A 19,825-nucleotide genomic window follows, 5' to 3' on the forward strand; every position below is an offset into this window, starting at 1 on the left:
GTGTCTGTTTCGCTCGAGTCGTCAGGTAACAAATTGTCTTCCAAATTACTTACTTTCCCTTCGCTTATTTTGGTTCTAAGTCCGCTTGCGTCGTCATATAAAATGTGTTTTTCAAATGGCTTACCCCCGCCTCTTTTGATCCTAATTCCGCTCAAGTGATCAATAAAAATGTCATCCAAATGGTTTGCTACTCATCATTTGTCATTCTAGTTTCAAGTCATATAAAAATATGTCTTCCAAATGACTTGCTCAAGTCGTCATATAAAAATGCCATCCCAATGTCTTGCCCTCAAGTCGTCATATGAAAATATTTTCCAAACCACTAGCCCCTCATCTCTTCTGATTTCAGTTTTGCTCAAGTCGTCATAAAAAATGTCATCCCAATGTCTTGCCCTCAAGTCGTCATATGAAAATATTTTCAAAACCACTAGCCCCTCACCTCTTCTGATTTCAGTTTTGCTCAAGTCGTCATATAAAAATGTCATCCCAATGTCTTGCCCTCACCTAATTTGATTCTAGTTTTGCTCAAGTCGTCATATGAAAATATTTTCCAAACCATTAACCCCTCATCTCTTCTGATTTCAGTTTTGCTCAAGTCATATAAAAATGTCATCCCAATGCCTTGCCCTTACCTATTTTGATTCTAGTTTTGCTCAAGTCGTCATATGAAAATATTTTCCAAACCACTATCCCCTCACCTCTTCTGATATCAGTTTTGCTGAAGTCGTCATAAAAATGTCATTCCAATGTCTTGCCCATGCCTATTTTGATTCTAGTTTTGCTCAAGTCGTCATATGAAAATATTTTCCAAACCATTAACCCCTCATCTCTTCTGATTTCAGTTTTGCTCAAGTCATATAAAAATGTCATCCCAATGTCTTGCCTTTACCTATTTTGATTCTAGTTTTGCTCAAGTCGTCATATGAAAATATTTTCCAAACCACTATCCCCTCACCTCTTCTGATATCAGTTTTGCTGAAGTCGTCATAAAAATGTCATTCCAATGTCTTGCCATTGCCTATTTTGATTCTAGTTTTGCTCAAGTCGTCATATGAAAATATTTTCCAAACCACTAGCCTCTCACCTCTTCTGATTTCAGTTTTGCTCAGGTCGTCATATAAAAATGTCATCCCAATGTCTTGCCTTCACCTATTTTGATTCTAGTTTTGCTCAAGTCGTCATATAAAAATGTCATTCCAATGTCTTGCCCTCAACTATTTTGATTCTAGTTTAGCTGAAGTCGTCATATAAAAATGTCATCCCAATGTCTTGCCCTCACCTATTTTGATTCTAGTTCCGCTCAAGTCGTCATATAAAGATGTCATCCCAATGTCTTGCCCTCACCTAATTTGATTCTAGTTTTGCTCAAGTCGTCATATGAAAATATTTTCCAAACCATTAACCCCTCATCTCTTCTGATTTCAGTTTTGCTCAAGTCATATAAAAATGTCATCCCAATGCCTTGCCCTTACCTATTTTGATTCTAGTTTTGCTCAAGTCGTCATATGAAAATATTTTCCAAACCACTATCCCCTCACCTCTTCTGATATCAGTTTTGCTGAAGTCGTCATAAAAATGTCATTCCAATGTCTTGCCCTTGCCTATTTTGATTCTAGTTTTGCTCAAGTCGTCATATGAAAATATTTTCCAAACCATTAACCCCTCATCTCTTCTGATTTCAGTTTTGCTCAAGTCATATAAAAATGTCATCCCAATGCCTTGCCCTTACCTATTTTGATTCTAGTTTTGCTCAAGTCGTCATATGAAAATATTTTCCAAACCACTATCCCCTCACCTCTTCTGATATCAGTTTTGCTGAAGTCGTCATAAAAATGTCATTCCAATGTCTTGCCCTTGCCTATTTTGATTCTAGTTTTGCTCAAGTCGTCATATGAAAATATTTTCCAAACCACTAGCCTCTCACCTCTTCTGATTTCAGTTTTGCTCAGGTCGTCATATAAAAATGTCATCCCAATGTCTTGCCTTCACCTATTTTGATTCTAGTTTTGCTCAAGTCGTCATATAAAAATGTCATTCCAATGTCTTGCCCTCAACTATTTTGATTCTAGTTTAGCTGAAGTCGTCATATAAAAATGTCATCCCAATGTCTTGCCCTCACCTATTTTGATTCTAGTTCCGCTCAAGTCGTCATATAAAGATGTCATCCCAATGTCTTGCCCTCAACTACTTTGATTCTAGTTTTGCTCAAGTCGTCATATAAAATGTCATCCCATTGTGCCCTCACCTATTCTGATTCTAGTTTCGCTCTAGTCGTCATATAAGAAAAAATAATCACAACCACTTGCGAGCATCGATGGGTGTCTGTGCCTGACATAATGTCAATAGGGGCTATTTGTGTGCTGCTCCATCAGTCCGCCAAATTGAAAAGTCGACGTATGATCTGAAAACCTAACAAAAATATGAGCCATCACTTAACGGTACAAATTCATTTTGCTATTCCATTGTGCATTGAACAATCAATTTATAGCGAGAAGTTGTAACGCTTAAAAGCTAGTCTGACAAATTGATAGCAAGATCAAATAATTAAATCTATTATAACTGCCAAATATATGAAATATTAATGTAGAATTGCTAACTGTAAACTTCACTAATGATGCTTACAATTCGCAGACATAGCTTACACGAGATTCGGGACAATGTTGTTTAAGTTCCTGAAATAATTACCATCTTTCTATGGTTTGTTGCCTTCAATAATTTCCAACAATTTACCATTAATGTTACATTTAGCATAAATTTTGTGGTAAATACATCAATTGTATGATGGAAAACAAAATACCGTGTCTTAATAATGTAATTCAAAGCGTAATAAATAATGAGTAAGCTATTTCGTGTCGAAATGGTAGCTAATTGTTACAATCATGATTAACGACCAGAGGAACGAACAGCTAGTCTTAAACTGCAGATAAAATGCTGAATGGAAAGGGAAGAAAATGTATTATTGAAGCCTGTAATTTAATTTTGAAGACAGAGACCACAGCAGCATCAACTTAACAATATACCAAACATTTAAATACCGGATATTACATTGTATTATATTATATTGTTAAGATAAAGACATGCGTTCTTACCAAACAAAATGGATGGAAACAAATATCAGTTCTAATATTTCATCATTTAAAAGGTATACTAGACCTAAACTTCATATCTGAAAATAAAAAAAAATTGCTACACATAGTTTATGTAAACATAAAATCAATACGTTTATATGTATTTACAGTACTTAACATTAAACACAATTATAACCGTGTTCTACCGGTAAAAAAAAAGGAAGATTGTTTTAACAATCAATTGTCACTGCATAATATTTAATTATGAATGTAGCTCTTTAAACACAATTCATTTACATATTTAGAAAAGTTACAAACATTTTTGAGTATTTTCTATATTTGAAGTAATTAATTAAAGATAAGATATTTTTTAAGGAAAGACGAGAATTGAATTGTAAAATGATATTACTTATTATGTGTTGGCATATGTTAAGAGAGATTTGAAACAACACATTTCTGTGAGAGTTTATTGAAACGTTCATTTATGTTGATAAATAAATAATAAAAAAAAAGATATAGCTTGTCATCAAATGTATATCACTGCACAGAAAAACTGTGAAAATGACAGTCAACTAGATTTAACATACATGTAATAACAATAGTAATAATAATAATGATGATAATAATAATTATTAATATTATTACTTATAAGAAGAATAGAAATAATAATAATAATAATCATAATGATATCTATATTATGTGAAAGTGTACCCATTATGTTTCTTATCCAGTGGTACACTACATTTTAAGAATAAATATTTATAAACATATAGATTGAAAGAAATTAAGATAAAGAAACTTAGGTAATAGTATTTAATTTTACTCTGGACTAATTAAACTGTATATTCCATACATTAATTGATTATTAGAAAGATGTCTTTTCTCGATGTGATTTATTTGGATGCAAACAACTTTTCTACTTTTGAACTTTACTAGTCAATATGCTGTGCCATGCAGTGACTAGTGCTTCAGTTGAAAGAGTCTTCGCTTACTACTTTGTATCCTTGTACTTACGCGTATCAAAAAATGGGACGTTATATTCATATATATATTTAGACTAAGTCTATTATAAACTGTGCAGTAGAATGTCAATAACTAATATAGGTTATCTGTCTTTGACATTCACTTCCGTGTTCTCAGCATTCTCGAATACCAGAGGTCTACCATGGTTCCCTAGTTTGTCTCGGAATTATGACCTCTGGTGATTTAGAATTTGTTCTTATATAAACGTTCCTATTTCCATGAAACCTCTTGAAATCATACAAGTAACATGAACACCCATACGAATGTTTGATTTTTCAGTAAACGTTGAAAACATATAAAATAATTCACAAACTGCGATCTCAACCGAATCTAAATATAAGGGACACTTTCATTCAATATCTGTATGGAAAAGTATAAAAAAATGTTCACAATTTATGATATAGAGGGAATCGTCACCTAAGTGCAAAAGCTGATCTACTGTTTCATTTTGTCATTATGAGCAAGTGAGCACGCGTTTAGCACTAAATCAAATATCTGAAAAAGTAATATTAGCCTGAATGGAGTATGATAAAAGTAATGTAATATGTTACGTGTGAAATGAAACTACACTATTTCAGTACAGGTTTTTGTTTCATATAAAAAAATCTCGGTTTCCATTGATACTTTTGCACGATTTTGACCTCCCGGAATTTACTGCATGATAGTATTTAACGGAAAAGTAAATAAATAGTTTTTTTGGCGAAAATTAATACAATATATCATTAACTCCCAGTCACAAACGGCGAACTGCCAATGGACAGCGATTATTTGAGGAAGCCCCAAAAACTCGCCTGGTTAAAAATTCACCTGACTCAAAACATGTCTGTCCGGTTATTTGTATATTCCAAAAAGCGCCACCCGGTCCCTGTCAGATATGAAAATGCCACCTGGTGTTCGCCTGTTTTGTAACCGCGTGGATAAAAAAAAATTCGAAATCGTCCGGCACATACCATACTCTCCAAATCGTTCAATTGGCAACATCAGAGACAAATTGGGCGGTGCCTGTTTTATTTGTAACTAAAAAATAAACAACATGCGCTGTTTAACAAAAAAAAAATGAAATGAAATTGAAATCCAACAACGAGAGAGTATAAAAACGTTAAACTAATGATATGAGCGACCTGTGGAGTTTCCACTTTTTCTATAACATATTTGTAACAAATACGTAGAAAGTTGTTAAATTCATCATTTCATTTCATCATTATGAATACTTTTATAGATGCTTTACTCATTTTGAAACAAATTCACTGACTGTTTAGCAGTACTTCATTATTATTTTAAGAAAGTGGATCACTAATGACACTCTGCAATTTCCGTATCACTATATTTTCTCGTAAAAATTTCGGCATTTTTTGGACGCAGTTTAAGCTCTGCCTGCTCATTGCTTTCCGAAAATCGCCGAAATAGCATAAAAAGAATGCGCACTTTTCCGACTTATTTACGGGTCCACTACCTTAAACAAATTGTAAGATGTCTTATTTATTGTTGCTAAGAATGTAAGCGGATAACTTAAGAATTTCACACCAATTAATAACTGAAACTTTTTACACCTTTTGAAACAAATCTGTCGGGGCCTCTTATTTAGCATTATAGCAAGAAAATCCATTAAATTATTAAAACAATCATCACCTGCATTGAGTGCATTCGTTAGTGGAAAAATATTGATGGAAAATGTTAAACGGGTTTAGTTACAGTATAAAATATTTCATAATTTCTTTCAGGTAGGCTTATAGTAAAGAGCATGTGCTTCTCTTTCAATCAGAAATTTATTACGATTAGTCTTAGATGTTCAGTATAAGCTCTTGTGTTTAAAGCAGTCTAAAACTTACATGTACACTTTACTCTACTGAAAGTATTACGTGTGCAGACTTTCAATATAGACCATAACTATCAATTAATGAAAGATGGCAATGCAGGAGTTGTCCATTTCGTTTCAGATATCAGAACTTTCTGTCTTTACAAACATAATCATATTTAATAAACTGGAGCACTTAGCTATCATTTCACACCGAAAAAGAACTGTAGAGTTGAATTTGAAAACGTTAGTACCACCTTTAGCTCGTATCATAACGAAACATGTATACAATGTAATAAGTAGGGGTAAAACTTAAATAGCCTGGATAAATATCTTTAAGCAATAAGGCAAATTTTGTCAGTGATTTGAACAGGCAGTTTCTATTCGGCAACATTATAAGATCAATTCTCATACCAAAAATGCAATACACATAAAGCCCTTCCTAATGGATAAAAATAGTTCCAATGTTTCTGTTATAGCAAGTTTTGCATTTTAGTTGCGTTTAACGATGTTCTGAACAAGCCATTCTCGCATATTAGAGGTCTACCGTGGGATTTTGATGAACCTCTGATAGATGAGACTGGAACAAGCATGCATGGCCACCAGATATAAATGGATATTTTCACAAAAAGAAAGCTATAAATTCTTGTAAACAGTTTGGAAAACGCCGGTTTTAAACACATAACTTAAATCTTTTTATGTGTTGTAGAAAAAAATGAAACGTTTTCATAAATACAAAGTTCTAATTTTTCTTGTCAGAGTTACTGAAAGTCTTTTACAAATCTGTATTACTACTTTGAAATGGCTTAACAGACTGCTTCTCTTATGTTTTATGCATCTATTGCTATTTCAATCAACATTTAAATAGTTCTTTTAGTTCCGTCATAAGTATATTTAAACTGAGTCTGATATTGCTTTGCCATGTTTTAGGATTCCAGTGGATCTTCCAACAGTACAAATTTAATAAGTTCACATTAGTGCGTGTGTATGTGTGTGTAGGTCGGGGATGGGGGGAGGGTGGTGGCGAGAGTTGTTGTAGTTGATTTTCTTCGGATATAACTCCTGTAAGTTATGGAACATAACAGCGCAGTGTGAGCAAATGAAGTGCAAAGCTGCCATTGATCAGATTTAATCATGAAATGAGCCGTGCCATGAGAAAACCAACATAGTGGGTTTGCGACCAGCATGGATCCAGACCAGCCTGCGCATCCGCGCAGTCTGGTCAGGCTCCATGCTGTTCGCTTTTAAAGCCTATTGGAATTTGAGAAACTGTTAGCGAACAGCATGGATCCTGAATGGTCTGGGTCCATGTTGGTCGCAAACCCACTATGTTGGTTTTCTCATGGTGCGGCTCAAATATCTTATTCATAACATTCTGTTTCTACGTTTTTAGATTTATTTTCAGTCTTTAATTGCGACTCGGCTCTCCTTGTATTGCAATGTCTAAAATCGACTGTTGATTATTCTGCTCCATGGGCGCGATGTTGTAAATTGACCTTTAGTTATACCTTGTTTAATTATTCCCCATTCATGGCTGTAATCAAATCTAGGAGTATTCTATCATTTATTTAAATCAATTGTTCATTTATTGAATGCCTATTCTGTGTTGTTTATTCCCATAATAAATATCAGGCTGTGAAAATCTGATACGCGTATTTGTCATATTATTAAAAAAAAATAAAACAAATCTATAATCATTAGAGCACACATTTCTCTTTCACAGAATCATTAATAAACAATTACGATGATAGTTCCATGATTGCCACTGTTTAACTGAACAGCCGGTTTTAGCCTACACAACACATTGAACAGGCCAAGACTCAAGTGAAATTGAAGAAGCTCCTAAGACTTAGTATTGATAAAATAAACTACATTGAATTTCGTATTTTTAGTAAAAATGCAGAATACCAAACTGTCTCAAAAAGTTTGAAGCTATGGCTAATTCCTATGTTTTGATCGTTTTACCAGTTTACCAAAACCACTGAAGATAGTAACATTAATTTTCTTATATAATCAACAGAGTAAAACATTTACGTTACTAAACTCCATTTGTATTTTAGTAAAATTGCCGGATATTGAACTATTTCCTCAGGTATATCTGAAACAAGCTATGACTCATTCCTACTACTTGCTGTTTTACCTTTGAAACTAGTGACATTAAGTTTTCTATATAAGCATTAGGGTAAATCTTTTATTTTATTAAATGGATAAAAATTATGTCTAAAGGGGTTCACGTCGTAATAAAACACAGGTATAACTTTCGGAAACTCTATATCTCGGACCCGCTATCTCATCTCAAAATTCCGGCTATTTCGTAGACATTTTCAAGTCCCGTCTCAAAATACGTGCGCAAAATAGCATTTTAAGTCAAATATCGGTTATCTGGAACTAAAACGTTTCGGGAACACGCGTTTCAACTGTTGTACGTATATGAAGTTTGTTGAACTTATCCAGTCAGACAATAAGAAAATCATAAGAAATTTAGGAATGTTTATTTATCATGCATTTGTCTTAAGAGATTCTACATTATATGGAAATTAATGTCCTTATTGCTCATAGTGATATGTGAAATAAGGCATAGATTATATTGGTCATTACGTGACCTTCTCCGGTTCTGATACTGTTAACATGAATAGAATAACTTAAAAGTAATTGAAATTAGTTTACAGTCATTAGTTTATGTAAACGTTAAATGTTATAGTATACAAAATAACATATAGGTAGTTAAACTTCAATTTTAATATTATGATGTTAATAGTACTATCTATTTAAGTGTCCAGAAACACATAAAACTGTACTTAAATGGACTGAACTCACTGATTATGTCGATATATTTTCACTGTTACGCGCATTATGTAGTAAAAGATATTTATGGCAAATGATCTTTATTTAAATGTTACATGTTTTCACACTGTTTGTTCATCATGTATTATTGTGTGTTATTATCCTCGTGTATTTATAAATGCAATGGATTTAAATAAAGTATCTATCTATGAAACGTGCTTATGAAGATATCATATACTTAAATATATAATTAGGCGTAAAAAAATGTTTGTTTCCGGTATCCCGACCTACCCTAAATTTTTGGCCCGAACCTAAATGTTTTTATGGCCTTGGAGAATTCTTTTTTTCAACTTTTTAACAAAAATTGCAAAACTGCACTTTTTATGCTTTAAACATGGCCAGTGATGTTAGAAATCAACTTACTGGTGCTCTAAAGGCACCCTTATTTGTATTCATTTTTTGACACAAAAGTAATTTCCGAAAAATCTCCCTTAATACAAAAATATCCAAAAAAAAAAACAAAAAAAATTCCGACCTACCTACCCTAATTTTTTTAGCATGTTACCGGAAACAAAGAATTGTTTAGGCCTTACCGACATCAGCGTCGCAGAATCAGTCGTGTCCAGCATGATGGGATTTAAACTTGTCTGCATATTTCATCGAAAATATCTCTTGCAATTTATAATTATTATTAGTATAATAATTTTCCTAAGTAACCTTTCAATTTTCCGATCTGATAATATAACTATTGTTGTCTTTTAGGTTTGGTCAATATAGGGATTTATAGAAATAAATCTAATTCTTCTGAAGTACACAGTTTGCTCTATGTTTAAGAACCAGTTCCGAAAAATACAGATATTCGTGATGCAGTATAAACATATTTCCTTAGGGCAAACTAGATGCAGTACAAATACGTTGCTTTAGAACATACTTGACTTTACAAAAGTGCCTTGTGCTAGCATGTTTGTTATTGCTTAAAACATACATCAGTTGAGAACAAAATACCAATGGTAATAGTTGCGATATATGTTTTCTACTGAACTAAGAATGGGTGTAGGTAATCTGTAGGAGTTTTGATAAGTTACCTGGCAAGCATGCCTTATAAACAGAACTCCGTTCTGGCTATATAAAGAAGATGAATGTCTTTAATTTTACAGTATATCCAGTTTAAAACTTTAAATATAAATAAGAGCAATAGTTGTCTTATAAGAAAAAATCCTGTAACTTGAATTCATTTTTAAGCATTGCTGCGTTTATGTATGCAGACTGCCGTACAATTATAGGGTTATGCTTACATAAAATGACATTTATAACATAACAAAAAGTTCCGTTTTAAAATAAAACAATCCACTATTCAGTTCCGCTATTTATGCATTACCCTAATGAAGCCTTTCGGCGAAACTTCTGTATATTTAGATTGTAATAGTTTTTCGTGTTCGGTGGGTTTTTTTCTCTACTATGTTTTAAAAGAATGACACAGTGAATAAAATTTTAATGGTCATAAAATATAGAATGTCCCTATAATTTGCAGACATAAAATGAAAAATATAAGTTTTAATGGTTGCTAAATTTGAATCTCACTATATCAACAGGGAAATATTTTACAGTGTTAGGTAATGAAGGAAGGCTTCAGTTTGTTTTCCTTAATAAAATTTTGTTAGCATCGTATTTCTGAACTCAACAATTGATTTTAGTACCATGCTTAACCATAATATTTGATTATTTATACTTTTAAATTATGTCTTACACAATGCTTGTGAATCTTTTGACTGTAATAAATATATACAAATGGTGTAAAATTGAGCAGACATGAATTTTAAGATATATACGTTTCAAATTCATATTCGTATATCTACCCAGTTTTTGTGTCGCTAAGTTTACATTCAAAACAAAACGAAGCATTTGAATCGAAAATTACATACCTGTCTCGATTTCATAGATGAATAATTACAATCCTAATGTTTTCTGCAAAACAATATAAATCAATTCGTCTAAACGGCGGAAGATTTTTAGGTCAAAATGCTTGATTGCTCTCGGCATTCTACAAAGAACACATCTTTTCCGAAATAAACATGTGCTGTGACGCCACCTTTGAACATTTTTTGAATTTAAAAACGATAACTTTTAACTTCATAACTGTAATATATATTTGAAACCCGATTTGGCTAATTTGAATTTGAAATTGACATACTGATTTCGTGTAAAGACGAGGCCTTTAGATCTTTTAAGGTGATATATCTGGATAACCTCCAATAAAAGTGTCTCCAAAACGTCTTCAAAATTGTGATTTTGTCATTATGAATACTTGTGAGAGCTACATAATTTCAAACTAGTCTAGCATAGAAGCATACAACCTTATTTCTTCTTTGCAGTATTTTGTAAGCATATTCTTAAGTTAGAGAAATAAAGGTTTTATCAAGTTCCACTTTGTAGAATAGAAAAAACCAAACGTGAAGAACTACCTGAACAAACTGTAGTGTTCCATTCCGAATCATATGTTATTTGTATTTTATATATACGCCATTCTCTTCAGATAGTTGTGCCTCTTCAAGCCTTAAATGTGTTGAAATTGTTGTACCTGCAATTCCTTACTAACCTTAAAATATGTCTAATACTGGACCATAAAGAGAAAACAAAAAGTTCATTTCGACCAGAAATAACTTTAGTGTATTTCAAACCAGACTAGTTGTGTGACCAACGTCAGTAAACACCCCAATTAAAATAATTTTGTAACACATAAGTATCCTCAATAAGATAACGGCAATTGTAGAACAACTTGACCAACCACTTCATATGTAACAGTTATATTCTCAAAGCGAGGACTATTACCTGAAAAGCGTTGTGTTAAGTATGGTTCACTTGCAGTATACGATTTATATTTCAGACCGTGTTTGATCAAAGTCACATAAATGATTTAACACAGACTGATGCAAGCTGCAAGATGTACTGTTTCCTGCATCTTCTTTAAGGAATAAAATTAAGCCTAGTTTGAATGATATCGTTGATGATGACATTACATTTGACATTTTCTCGGAGACTGAAATTCAATGACATTAACAATGCTACAATGCTTTTAATTGCTGCTAATTAAAGGGCAATTCGTAATAGGACTCTGTTATAATTGAATAGCATATTTCAGGTTTTATGAAATAGTTCCGATACGAAAAAAAAGTAAAAGTCAACAATGAAATTTGATGATGGTAAAATTATTAGGATGCATTCAACCAATTAGTGAATTAATTGACAAATGTTATTGAGTATTGCTATTTACAATAACTTCATAGCAGTCAATGGTCATATGAATTTTTAACAAGTTCCGCCAATGAAAATGAAATGAATCCGTTCTTTCAGACCACCAGCTTAGATATTTCCGATTTTGCTATACTGGTACAAAGATATATACTGCCATCACGTGGACAAACACAGAAATATGAGTTGAAAATGAGCTCCCATTAACAAGTTATATCTTTGGCATGATTCAAATCCAAAACGTTTTAGCGTTCCTACGGTGTCTTTATAAGTATTTCAGCATTATTTAACCGTTATTATCAGATTAGAAACTGTAAAATACCTGCCTTACTCAAACTGACATGTTAGGTGTTTTTCTTGCCTACCGTGTTTATTATTGCAATATTTTCAGTTACATTTTGAATTAAAATTTTCTTATACACTATGACGTAACAATATGACGTCAGTCTGAGCACGTGTATTTTGTCTTTTCTCTATGGAAAGATAAAGTGGTCTCCTACCAGGGAAATTTCCTCTCTAGGTAGGAAAGAAGTAACTGTCCAGAAGAATAGATATAAAAACACATTTTGTGTATCGTCAATGCTGTCTTACACTCTCACATATTTTGCCAGTTGGGCATGCGCACTTTCGGATTCTATTGTATACTACTTCCTTAAATAAATTATTGTGATTAAGGTTTACGATGTAATATTTATAATTTATACGATATTTTGAATGTTTTATGTTATTTTAAATTTCAAGCAAGGTATCGAAAGCATTCATATTACGTAACAACGTTCATTTGTTTTTATAGTCAGACATGCCCATGTAGATATTAAATTAGCAATCAAACTGGACACAGCGAACTATGTATATTTAATTTAGACGATTTTTCCTTCCATCCCTTGAGGGGTTTTCCGCAAAATAAGAAGTAGTCTTTAACGGAAGTAATTGTTATTGATAGTTTCGCGAATTGTTTTAAATCCGTGACCATAAATCGTCACTACAAAAACTGAGAGCTCGGTAGATACACAAAATAACATTTATATACATTGGTTGTCTCCAAACAGCCGGTAGTCTTCTACCAATTTGACCTTTGTTTATTAACTTATCATCAGTTCTATGTGTAGATATTGTCTTAGGCACTATTCAGTCAGATTCTACAATACCTATTCTACTATAAGCTCTATATATTTATAACTACTGTGTTACTATGTGCATGTAAAAGCACCAGCAAATACATGTGAAACAAATTCTGCTAAGTAGAAACCTGGTCACAGGCGGAATAATGGATGATTAAATAAAATTCTTATTGTCGTAATCTGACATGCTTAATCAAAAATAAGAATGATTTTTTTTTTCTAACTTTGACATCATCATTTTGCTAAACTTACCTACTTATGCCAGGTTAGGAAAACATGAAAATTGGCAATGCTATAAAATATCATGTTTCACTTTGCATTTTAATTGTCATTCGTTTTGTTTGTTTTTTCTGTGGACTGGTAGGATAATTAGAGTTACGTTTTCACATGTTTTCGCGATTTAACATATAGTCATAAAGCGCATTCGAAGCAATATTTGATTCGATGAAACAATCGATTTTTGTTTCTTTTAATTGGCTGAGTAATTAAGTATCATGGAAGTATGTCTTGTAAAGACACCATTAGTAGTCTTTAATAACATTCTAATAAGAGAATCGCATAGGTACATAATTATGGATTGTAATTTCTCATGATTTTAAACAAATAAAAAAAGCATATCTAGAGTGACTTTATCAATATTCTCAACTTGAAAACTGACAGCATATTTAAATTGTTGGTTCAGCAAATACAAAATGTCTTGACAGACTTTTGAAATTTAATGATTGGCTCAGGTTTAAACAAATTTGTAACAATAAGGCATGATGTCTAACAGGAGCAACTATGCAAGTGTACCATCATATTTGACAGAAACATTTTTTAGCAATAAACGCTTTAACCCTTTGCCTGCTGGCGGCAGTAATTCTGCCTTTGCGACCAGTGCAGACCAAGATCAGCCTGCACATCCGTGCAGTCTGATCATGGTCTGCACTGTTCGCTATTCAGTCAGTAAATTTTCAGTAAACACCCCTTCGAATAATAAATGGTATTGCCCAAATTGAATGATGGACCAGTCCATTATAGAAATATAGCAGGGTAAGGGTTAAACTGAACGGCAAGACTTGTCAAAAATGTTAATCTAAGATGCAGTTTTTCAACGATTTTAGCAGAAACAGTTCTCAACTTTAGATGTTTTGAGAAAACTGAGTTTGTTGGAAATCTTTTAAGGACAAAATGCTAGAACATTTGAGAGTTGACAACGCAATGACACCTTCCGTTTTTCATTTTGGAACAAAACACACTCGTTTTCTGCTGACAGACGAAAAAAAGTTCGACTGGATCTAATAAACCAAGAATAGCCAGAATAAAAACAAAACGTACTGAATATAGAAAAGGCATTTTTTCCAAAACAATTATGAATCCATTATTTGCTCTTCTATACTTCCTGTAAATATGTTTTACCTAACTTCGTTAACTGAATGATTTACAACAGAAGCGCTCTGGATGTATCAATTTACTGGATATATGTTATGCGACATTTCCATTCGGATGTACTTCGTTTACAAATCCTTCACCTCAGACACATTTGGCGTTGAAAAGGGATGAGAGCAAACACAGAAAATGCTGTTTTGTGAGCGCTAAGTGTATACATTTATCAATAATTTAGCGCCAAATAGATCAGCACATCACGGCTGACAGTGAATAGTCTAGTAAATGGATAAATTTGATTAGCAATGTACCGCTTCGTGTGAACACTTGTTATTTTTGCTGAACCAACACGGCTCAGCCTACATTAGCATCAATAGTTATATAAGTTATGTAAAGCCAAGGACATTATTTACAACAAATTTGGTTTTCTTTCCATAAAAATGTGTGCTTGTTTCCTCATACACTTAGACAAATTCTGTATCAGCCTTCACTTTTACATTGATAAGAAACTTTGATGTTGTTTTCATGTTGTACACATTAGCTGTCTATGCATAAAACATATATTAACAGACAGGAAGACGGTGTAAACTTTCACGTTACAGCAGCATAAATAATATCTTATTTGTAAAAGTAGCTTTGATAGTAAAATACATTAGACTGTTGCATGTCGTAATAGATTAAGTTGCAACCGTTGAAGAACACGTTACATGATAAAGTCTAAACAAAGACGTAAATGAATTAGTGAAAGACGCAAAACCATTACCAAATGTCACATAAAGGGTTTTTCTTTAATTGTTAAACATGTTTTTTATGTGTGTCTGTGCTAGAAAAAAATCATGTACAAAGCACCCAAAACAGAGAAACTTTCTTTTCTTGCTATATTAATTTTTATTCTGCTGTATCGGCTTGAAAATGTGTAAAGCAGTTAAAATAAAATAAAAGCATTAAAGGAGTAAAGCATGAATTATCAAAAAAGAAGTAAAATATAAGCACGAATCTCTCTTAATTTTGTTGTTGCTATTTTAAGGTACTTCGGCGTGTATGGAATCAGGATGAAAAACATTTCTACAATGCAGAACTTGATTAAATCCTGATTTTTCAAAACTTCAGAATATACAAAGATATAGGATCGTGTACTTGATTTTTCGCTAGACTGATTTGAAATTTTTTTAACCTCGTGCAAGTTTTCATAATGGGCTTTTATGGGAAAATCACAAATTTGATAACGTTCTCTCTAACAGTATTTTTTCCACGAGACTTCTCATAGTCGTAAATAGAAATATGGCCTACAATATGGTAAAATAAAATGTTAGGCCCGTATGCTTGTTTTTGAGATATTTGCCCATGATCAAAGAGACCGCACATTACACGTTGACATTATTTGGAATTATCAAACGTGTCAAATACTTCAGAAAGATATTAATGTTGCCGTTTTAATAAATTTACTCGCGAATTGTCATTAACTCATAAAACACTTTTATTTCCGTATACCGTGTCTAGGCTTTATTCTACTTTATCCGGATAAATTACGTTATACCATTACTTTCGGTTTATCAAACTTGATACTTATATTTGCCTGATTCTGTCTATTTGAAAATATATAACACAGTAAAACAAAAGCTATATTTCCCTGAGAACTGATTATTTTCTTGCAAAATAAATATTTGCCAAAATTTGTCATATTAAACAAGAGATAAACTAGTAAAGTAGAAGCAAGCACGTCTCACTGAAATCTGGTTGATAGATATATGTTTTTAATTTAAAATAGACGGTTCCAGCAATGTTAGCTAATTACTTTACCTTAACATGAATCACTCATCTGTTCAAAAATGATACATATACGTGTATCTCAGAGAAAACTTTATAATGAATCCGTTAAGGTGAAGTTGAAACTCTGTAGTACATAAAATAAATAATAAAAAATAATCTGCATACGAATAAAAATTGTTATATGTTAAGATATATAAAAAAGTTTCCTTTGCAAATAATTGGTCAGTAATGAGTATTTCTCTCTTTCTCTGTGTAATTAACATACATTTACTTGTTAATTACTAGTTTATTTTAAGCATATTAATGTATATCAATGTCTTAAATTTACTGGGTAAAGATGAAAATATATGTTAACATAAAATGTCGATCTATATTTGGTGTACATTTTCTTTATAAAGATGAACATATTTGTGAGCATAAACTGCTCTATTTTCAGTGTGCATTTACTTTGTAAAGATGAACATATCTGTGAACATAAAAATTCCCCTCTATTTTCAGTTTTACTGACAATCGTACATTTACTGGGAAAAGATGAACATATTTGTGAGCATAAACCTTGTACTGTCCGCCTTCATAAGTGTCTGTTTGACTGCAAGACTAACAGATGATCAACTGGCACAGGTAAGAATATTATTTACAATGCATTTAACCTGAATGATTTAACTAAGCTTGAAGTTTTCATCAAAATCGAACTAAAATAAAGTAGCATAAACTGAATATATATGTTCAAGGAATCCGAAGTCGTGCACACATAGTAACAAAGGTAATATCTTAATCAATTGTAGGCACTTTAACAGGCAGCATAATGAGCATATTATCAGCTGAGCTTTCAAGCGTTTAACCCTTAGCCTGCTGGGGGCAGATGATTCTGCCTTTGCGACCAGTGCAGACCAAGATCAGCCTGCACATCCGTGCAGTCTGATCATGGTCTGCACTGTTCGCCATTCAGTCAGTATCTTTTTGGTAAACACCCCTTTTAACAGTTAATGGTACGTCAAAATTTAAAGATGGACAAGTTCATTATAGAAATTTAGCAGGGTAAGAGCTAAACCGTATAAAAGGCGATAGATTGCACATTTTAACGAGTAAACATATTTTATAAAAAAATTCTAATATTTGTTGAAGACAATTTTATGTCAATTGAAGGCATAGTCTGCATATCGTTTTCGTCTTGTACGTATACTATGTCCTTCCCATTTGTATATATCCACACTTCAGTATGTTCAACGTCCGCCATATATCTTTTTTAAAAGACACTCAACACCAAATTAAATACTGTCTTTTATTCATATTTTCAACTAGGATTATCTATGTCTGACTTTCTTTGCAATAACATCATGTAATAATCCCCGATTTCTGAACGGAGATTTCGTGTTGCATTTGAAATCAAAGATTTTTTATCAGTTACAGTTCAATCATCTAGGGACAACAACTGTTAACAAGACGAGGAAATGGTCATATAACATACAAACACAGGCATATGCGTACCACAACTAGTAAAAATATCAAGTCTTCAAAATTCAACATTTTGCATACCGTGGTACTTTTCGCGCGAGTGCAAATATGCTTTTGGCTACATTGGAAATTTAAACAGCAAAATGCGGTCTTGTCTGAGAGCCAGTAATGGCTTAAGGCTGTCACACATCCTGATGAAAATCACTTTTTAGAGTATCCCTTTTTTACACAAGAAAATAATTTGCTGAATTTAATGATATCTTTACTCATGGTTTAAAGATTTTATTTAAGGCGTCGATAATTTATGCTTTTAAAAAAAAGAACACTGTAAGCCGATAACACTCTGCTTATTTATTATGGTAATTGGCAGTTATTGAGTTACCGATATTAGTGACATGTTAATTTGCAGTTCGAAATTTTTACACCAGATAGAGCTGAGAAATCGTAATTGTAAGCGCTGTGCATTGGCCGACATGCAAAAAAAAATCTCTCTCCATGTTATGTTTTGTCAGTTGGTTTTGTCAGTAATACAAACTGTTTGCAAGCGATTACATTTTTGCACATTTCTTATGGCGCTTTGTTAGATACGGACATTGTGAATGTGTCAAACAGCCTGAATAAGCAAGAATGGTTGTGATTGATTAGCTCTTTGATACACAATTTTGTAATAAACACTAAACGCGTATCTTCATGTTCACCCCAAAAAAGGAGTGTACACATCACAATCGAACAATTACCGATTTAACATTCCCTTTCTTTACTGCAATGATCTTTTAAGTGCTGGAAGCACTGAAATCCGTTTGGTTTATTACCGAGTATGGTAATTAGCAACAAATTGGCCGGCTCAAGTACGATCGTCCTAGTGTTTACTTATTGTGCCTATCCTCTTCTTTACGACCGATGCATGCATCCCTAATTTTACACTTCGATAAATTGTATACGTTATATCTATAAATAACTTTTATGAAAATTACATTACATAACTTTGTTAAATTCACAAACTTAAAAAGGACGCGTTATTCTGATGATTTCTTTTCAATGCAGGAAAAACGAATTTCGAGCATGAGAATCGCGGAGTTTTCAAAGAGTATAATTTATACATCTTTGAACAAAATCTATTGATCTGCGCTGCCACACCAAGAATTCATAATGAAGAGTTGATGAAAAAGTTTTATGTGAAAGCACATTCTTGTCATCCAGTAATTTGAACACACGCTTATTACTGTGTTCATGTTTATGCATAAAATCAACTAACGTCTGCTATTTGTCTTCTCCAAAGGCTGTAAATGAACCTGTACGGCATTTAGAGAAACTTTTAACTCTGAAATAGTGAATTCACCGAAGGGACCTACATTTTTTTTACATGTTAGGAAATTTTATTATGATAATGTCTGCGCGATCTGACTAAGGTGATAAATTCATTTTACTTGCAGTGTGGTGACATGTTTGAAATATTCTACTCAATTAAATATTTTCAGTTGCATGACTTCGTTTTCTATTTATTTTTAAATAGGATCGATATTTCATTCGTTTCAATACTCTTTTTTTTTTTTTTTTTTTTTTTTTTTTTTTTTTTTTTTTTTTGGTTATAGGCCTTCGTTTCAAGATATCTGTTTTGTAAAAAAACAAATCTGTTTTAATAAAGAAAGATGTTAATTAAGAAATGACACGAACATTTAAAATACGATGCGTATGATCTGTAGTTTTTTTTCCATTCTAGAATAGCCTATATAGCCAGAATGAGAATACATGTAGAATTTAAGCGCCGCTGTGCAAAAAAAAACAAAAAAACCAGAAGTAGGGCTTTGCGAACAAAAAGTATCCTGATCAGTGCACATCCATACTATCCGTTAATTCCAACTTCCGTAGTGTTCGTTTGTCATTATCAACACTTGTATGCTGCTGATAAGCCAATAGTATGGATCCAGATCTGACCGCACGGATGTCCATGCTGATCTGGATGCATACTGGTCTCAAAGCCTTGATGTTTGTTCTCGCACAGAGGCTTTCATTCGTACATTAGCTTTGTATATGTTATTCTTTAAATGTTTGTACAATCGAAAAACATATTAAGTTAACGCAATAAGAAACGAACGTTAAAATTAGACGGTAAATACAAAACAAAACTTAGTTGCATGTACGTTCACAACTATATGCCATTAAATTAATTGGAAAGAACAGATTTGCTCAGGACG

General features: G+C 32.6%; 1 protein-coding gene across 3 annotated transcripts in view; it reads left to right on the top strand.

Moving 5' to 3' along the window:
• LOC123546894 (uncharacterized) overlaps nt 1-19,825 on the top strand; it is a 40,423-nt gene that overhangs the window by 1,318 nt on the left and 19,280 nt on the right. For all 3 annotated transcript variants that reach the window (XM_045333529.2, XM_045333530.2, XM_045333531.2), the window contains exon 2: nt 16,674-16,796. In XM_045333529.2, coding sequence (XP_045189464.2) covers nt 16,707-16,796 — 90 coding nt within the window. In that variant the 5' untranslated portion in view covers nt 16,674-16,706. The remainder of the gene's footprint in view (nt 1-16,673; nt 16,797-19,825) is intronic.

The sequence above is a fragment of the Mercenaria mercenaria genome, chromosome 9 (assembly GCF_021730395.1).
Source record: "Mercenaria mercenaria strain notata chromosome 9, MADL_Memer_1, whole genome shotgun sequence".
Lineage (NCBI taxonomy): Eukaryota > Metazoa > Mollusca > Bivalvia > Venerida > Veneridae > Mercenaria > Mercenaria mercenaria.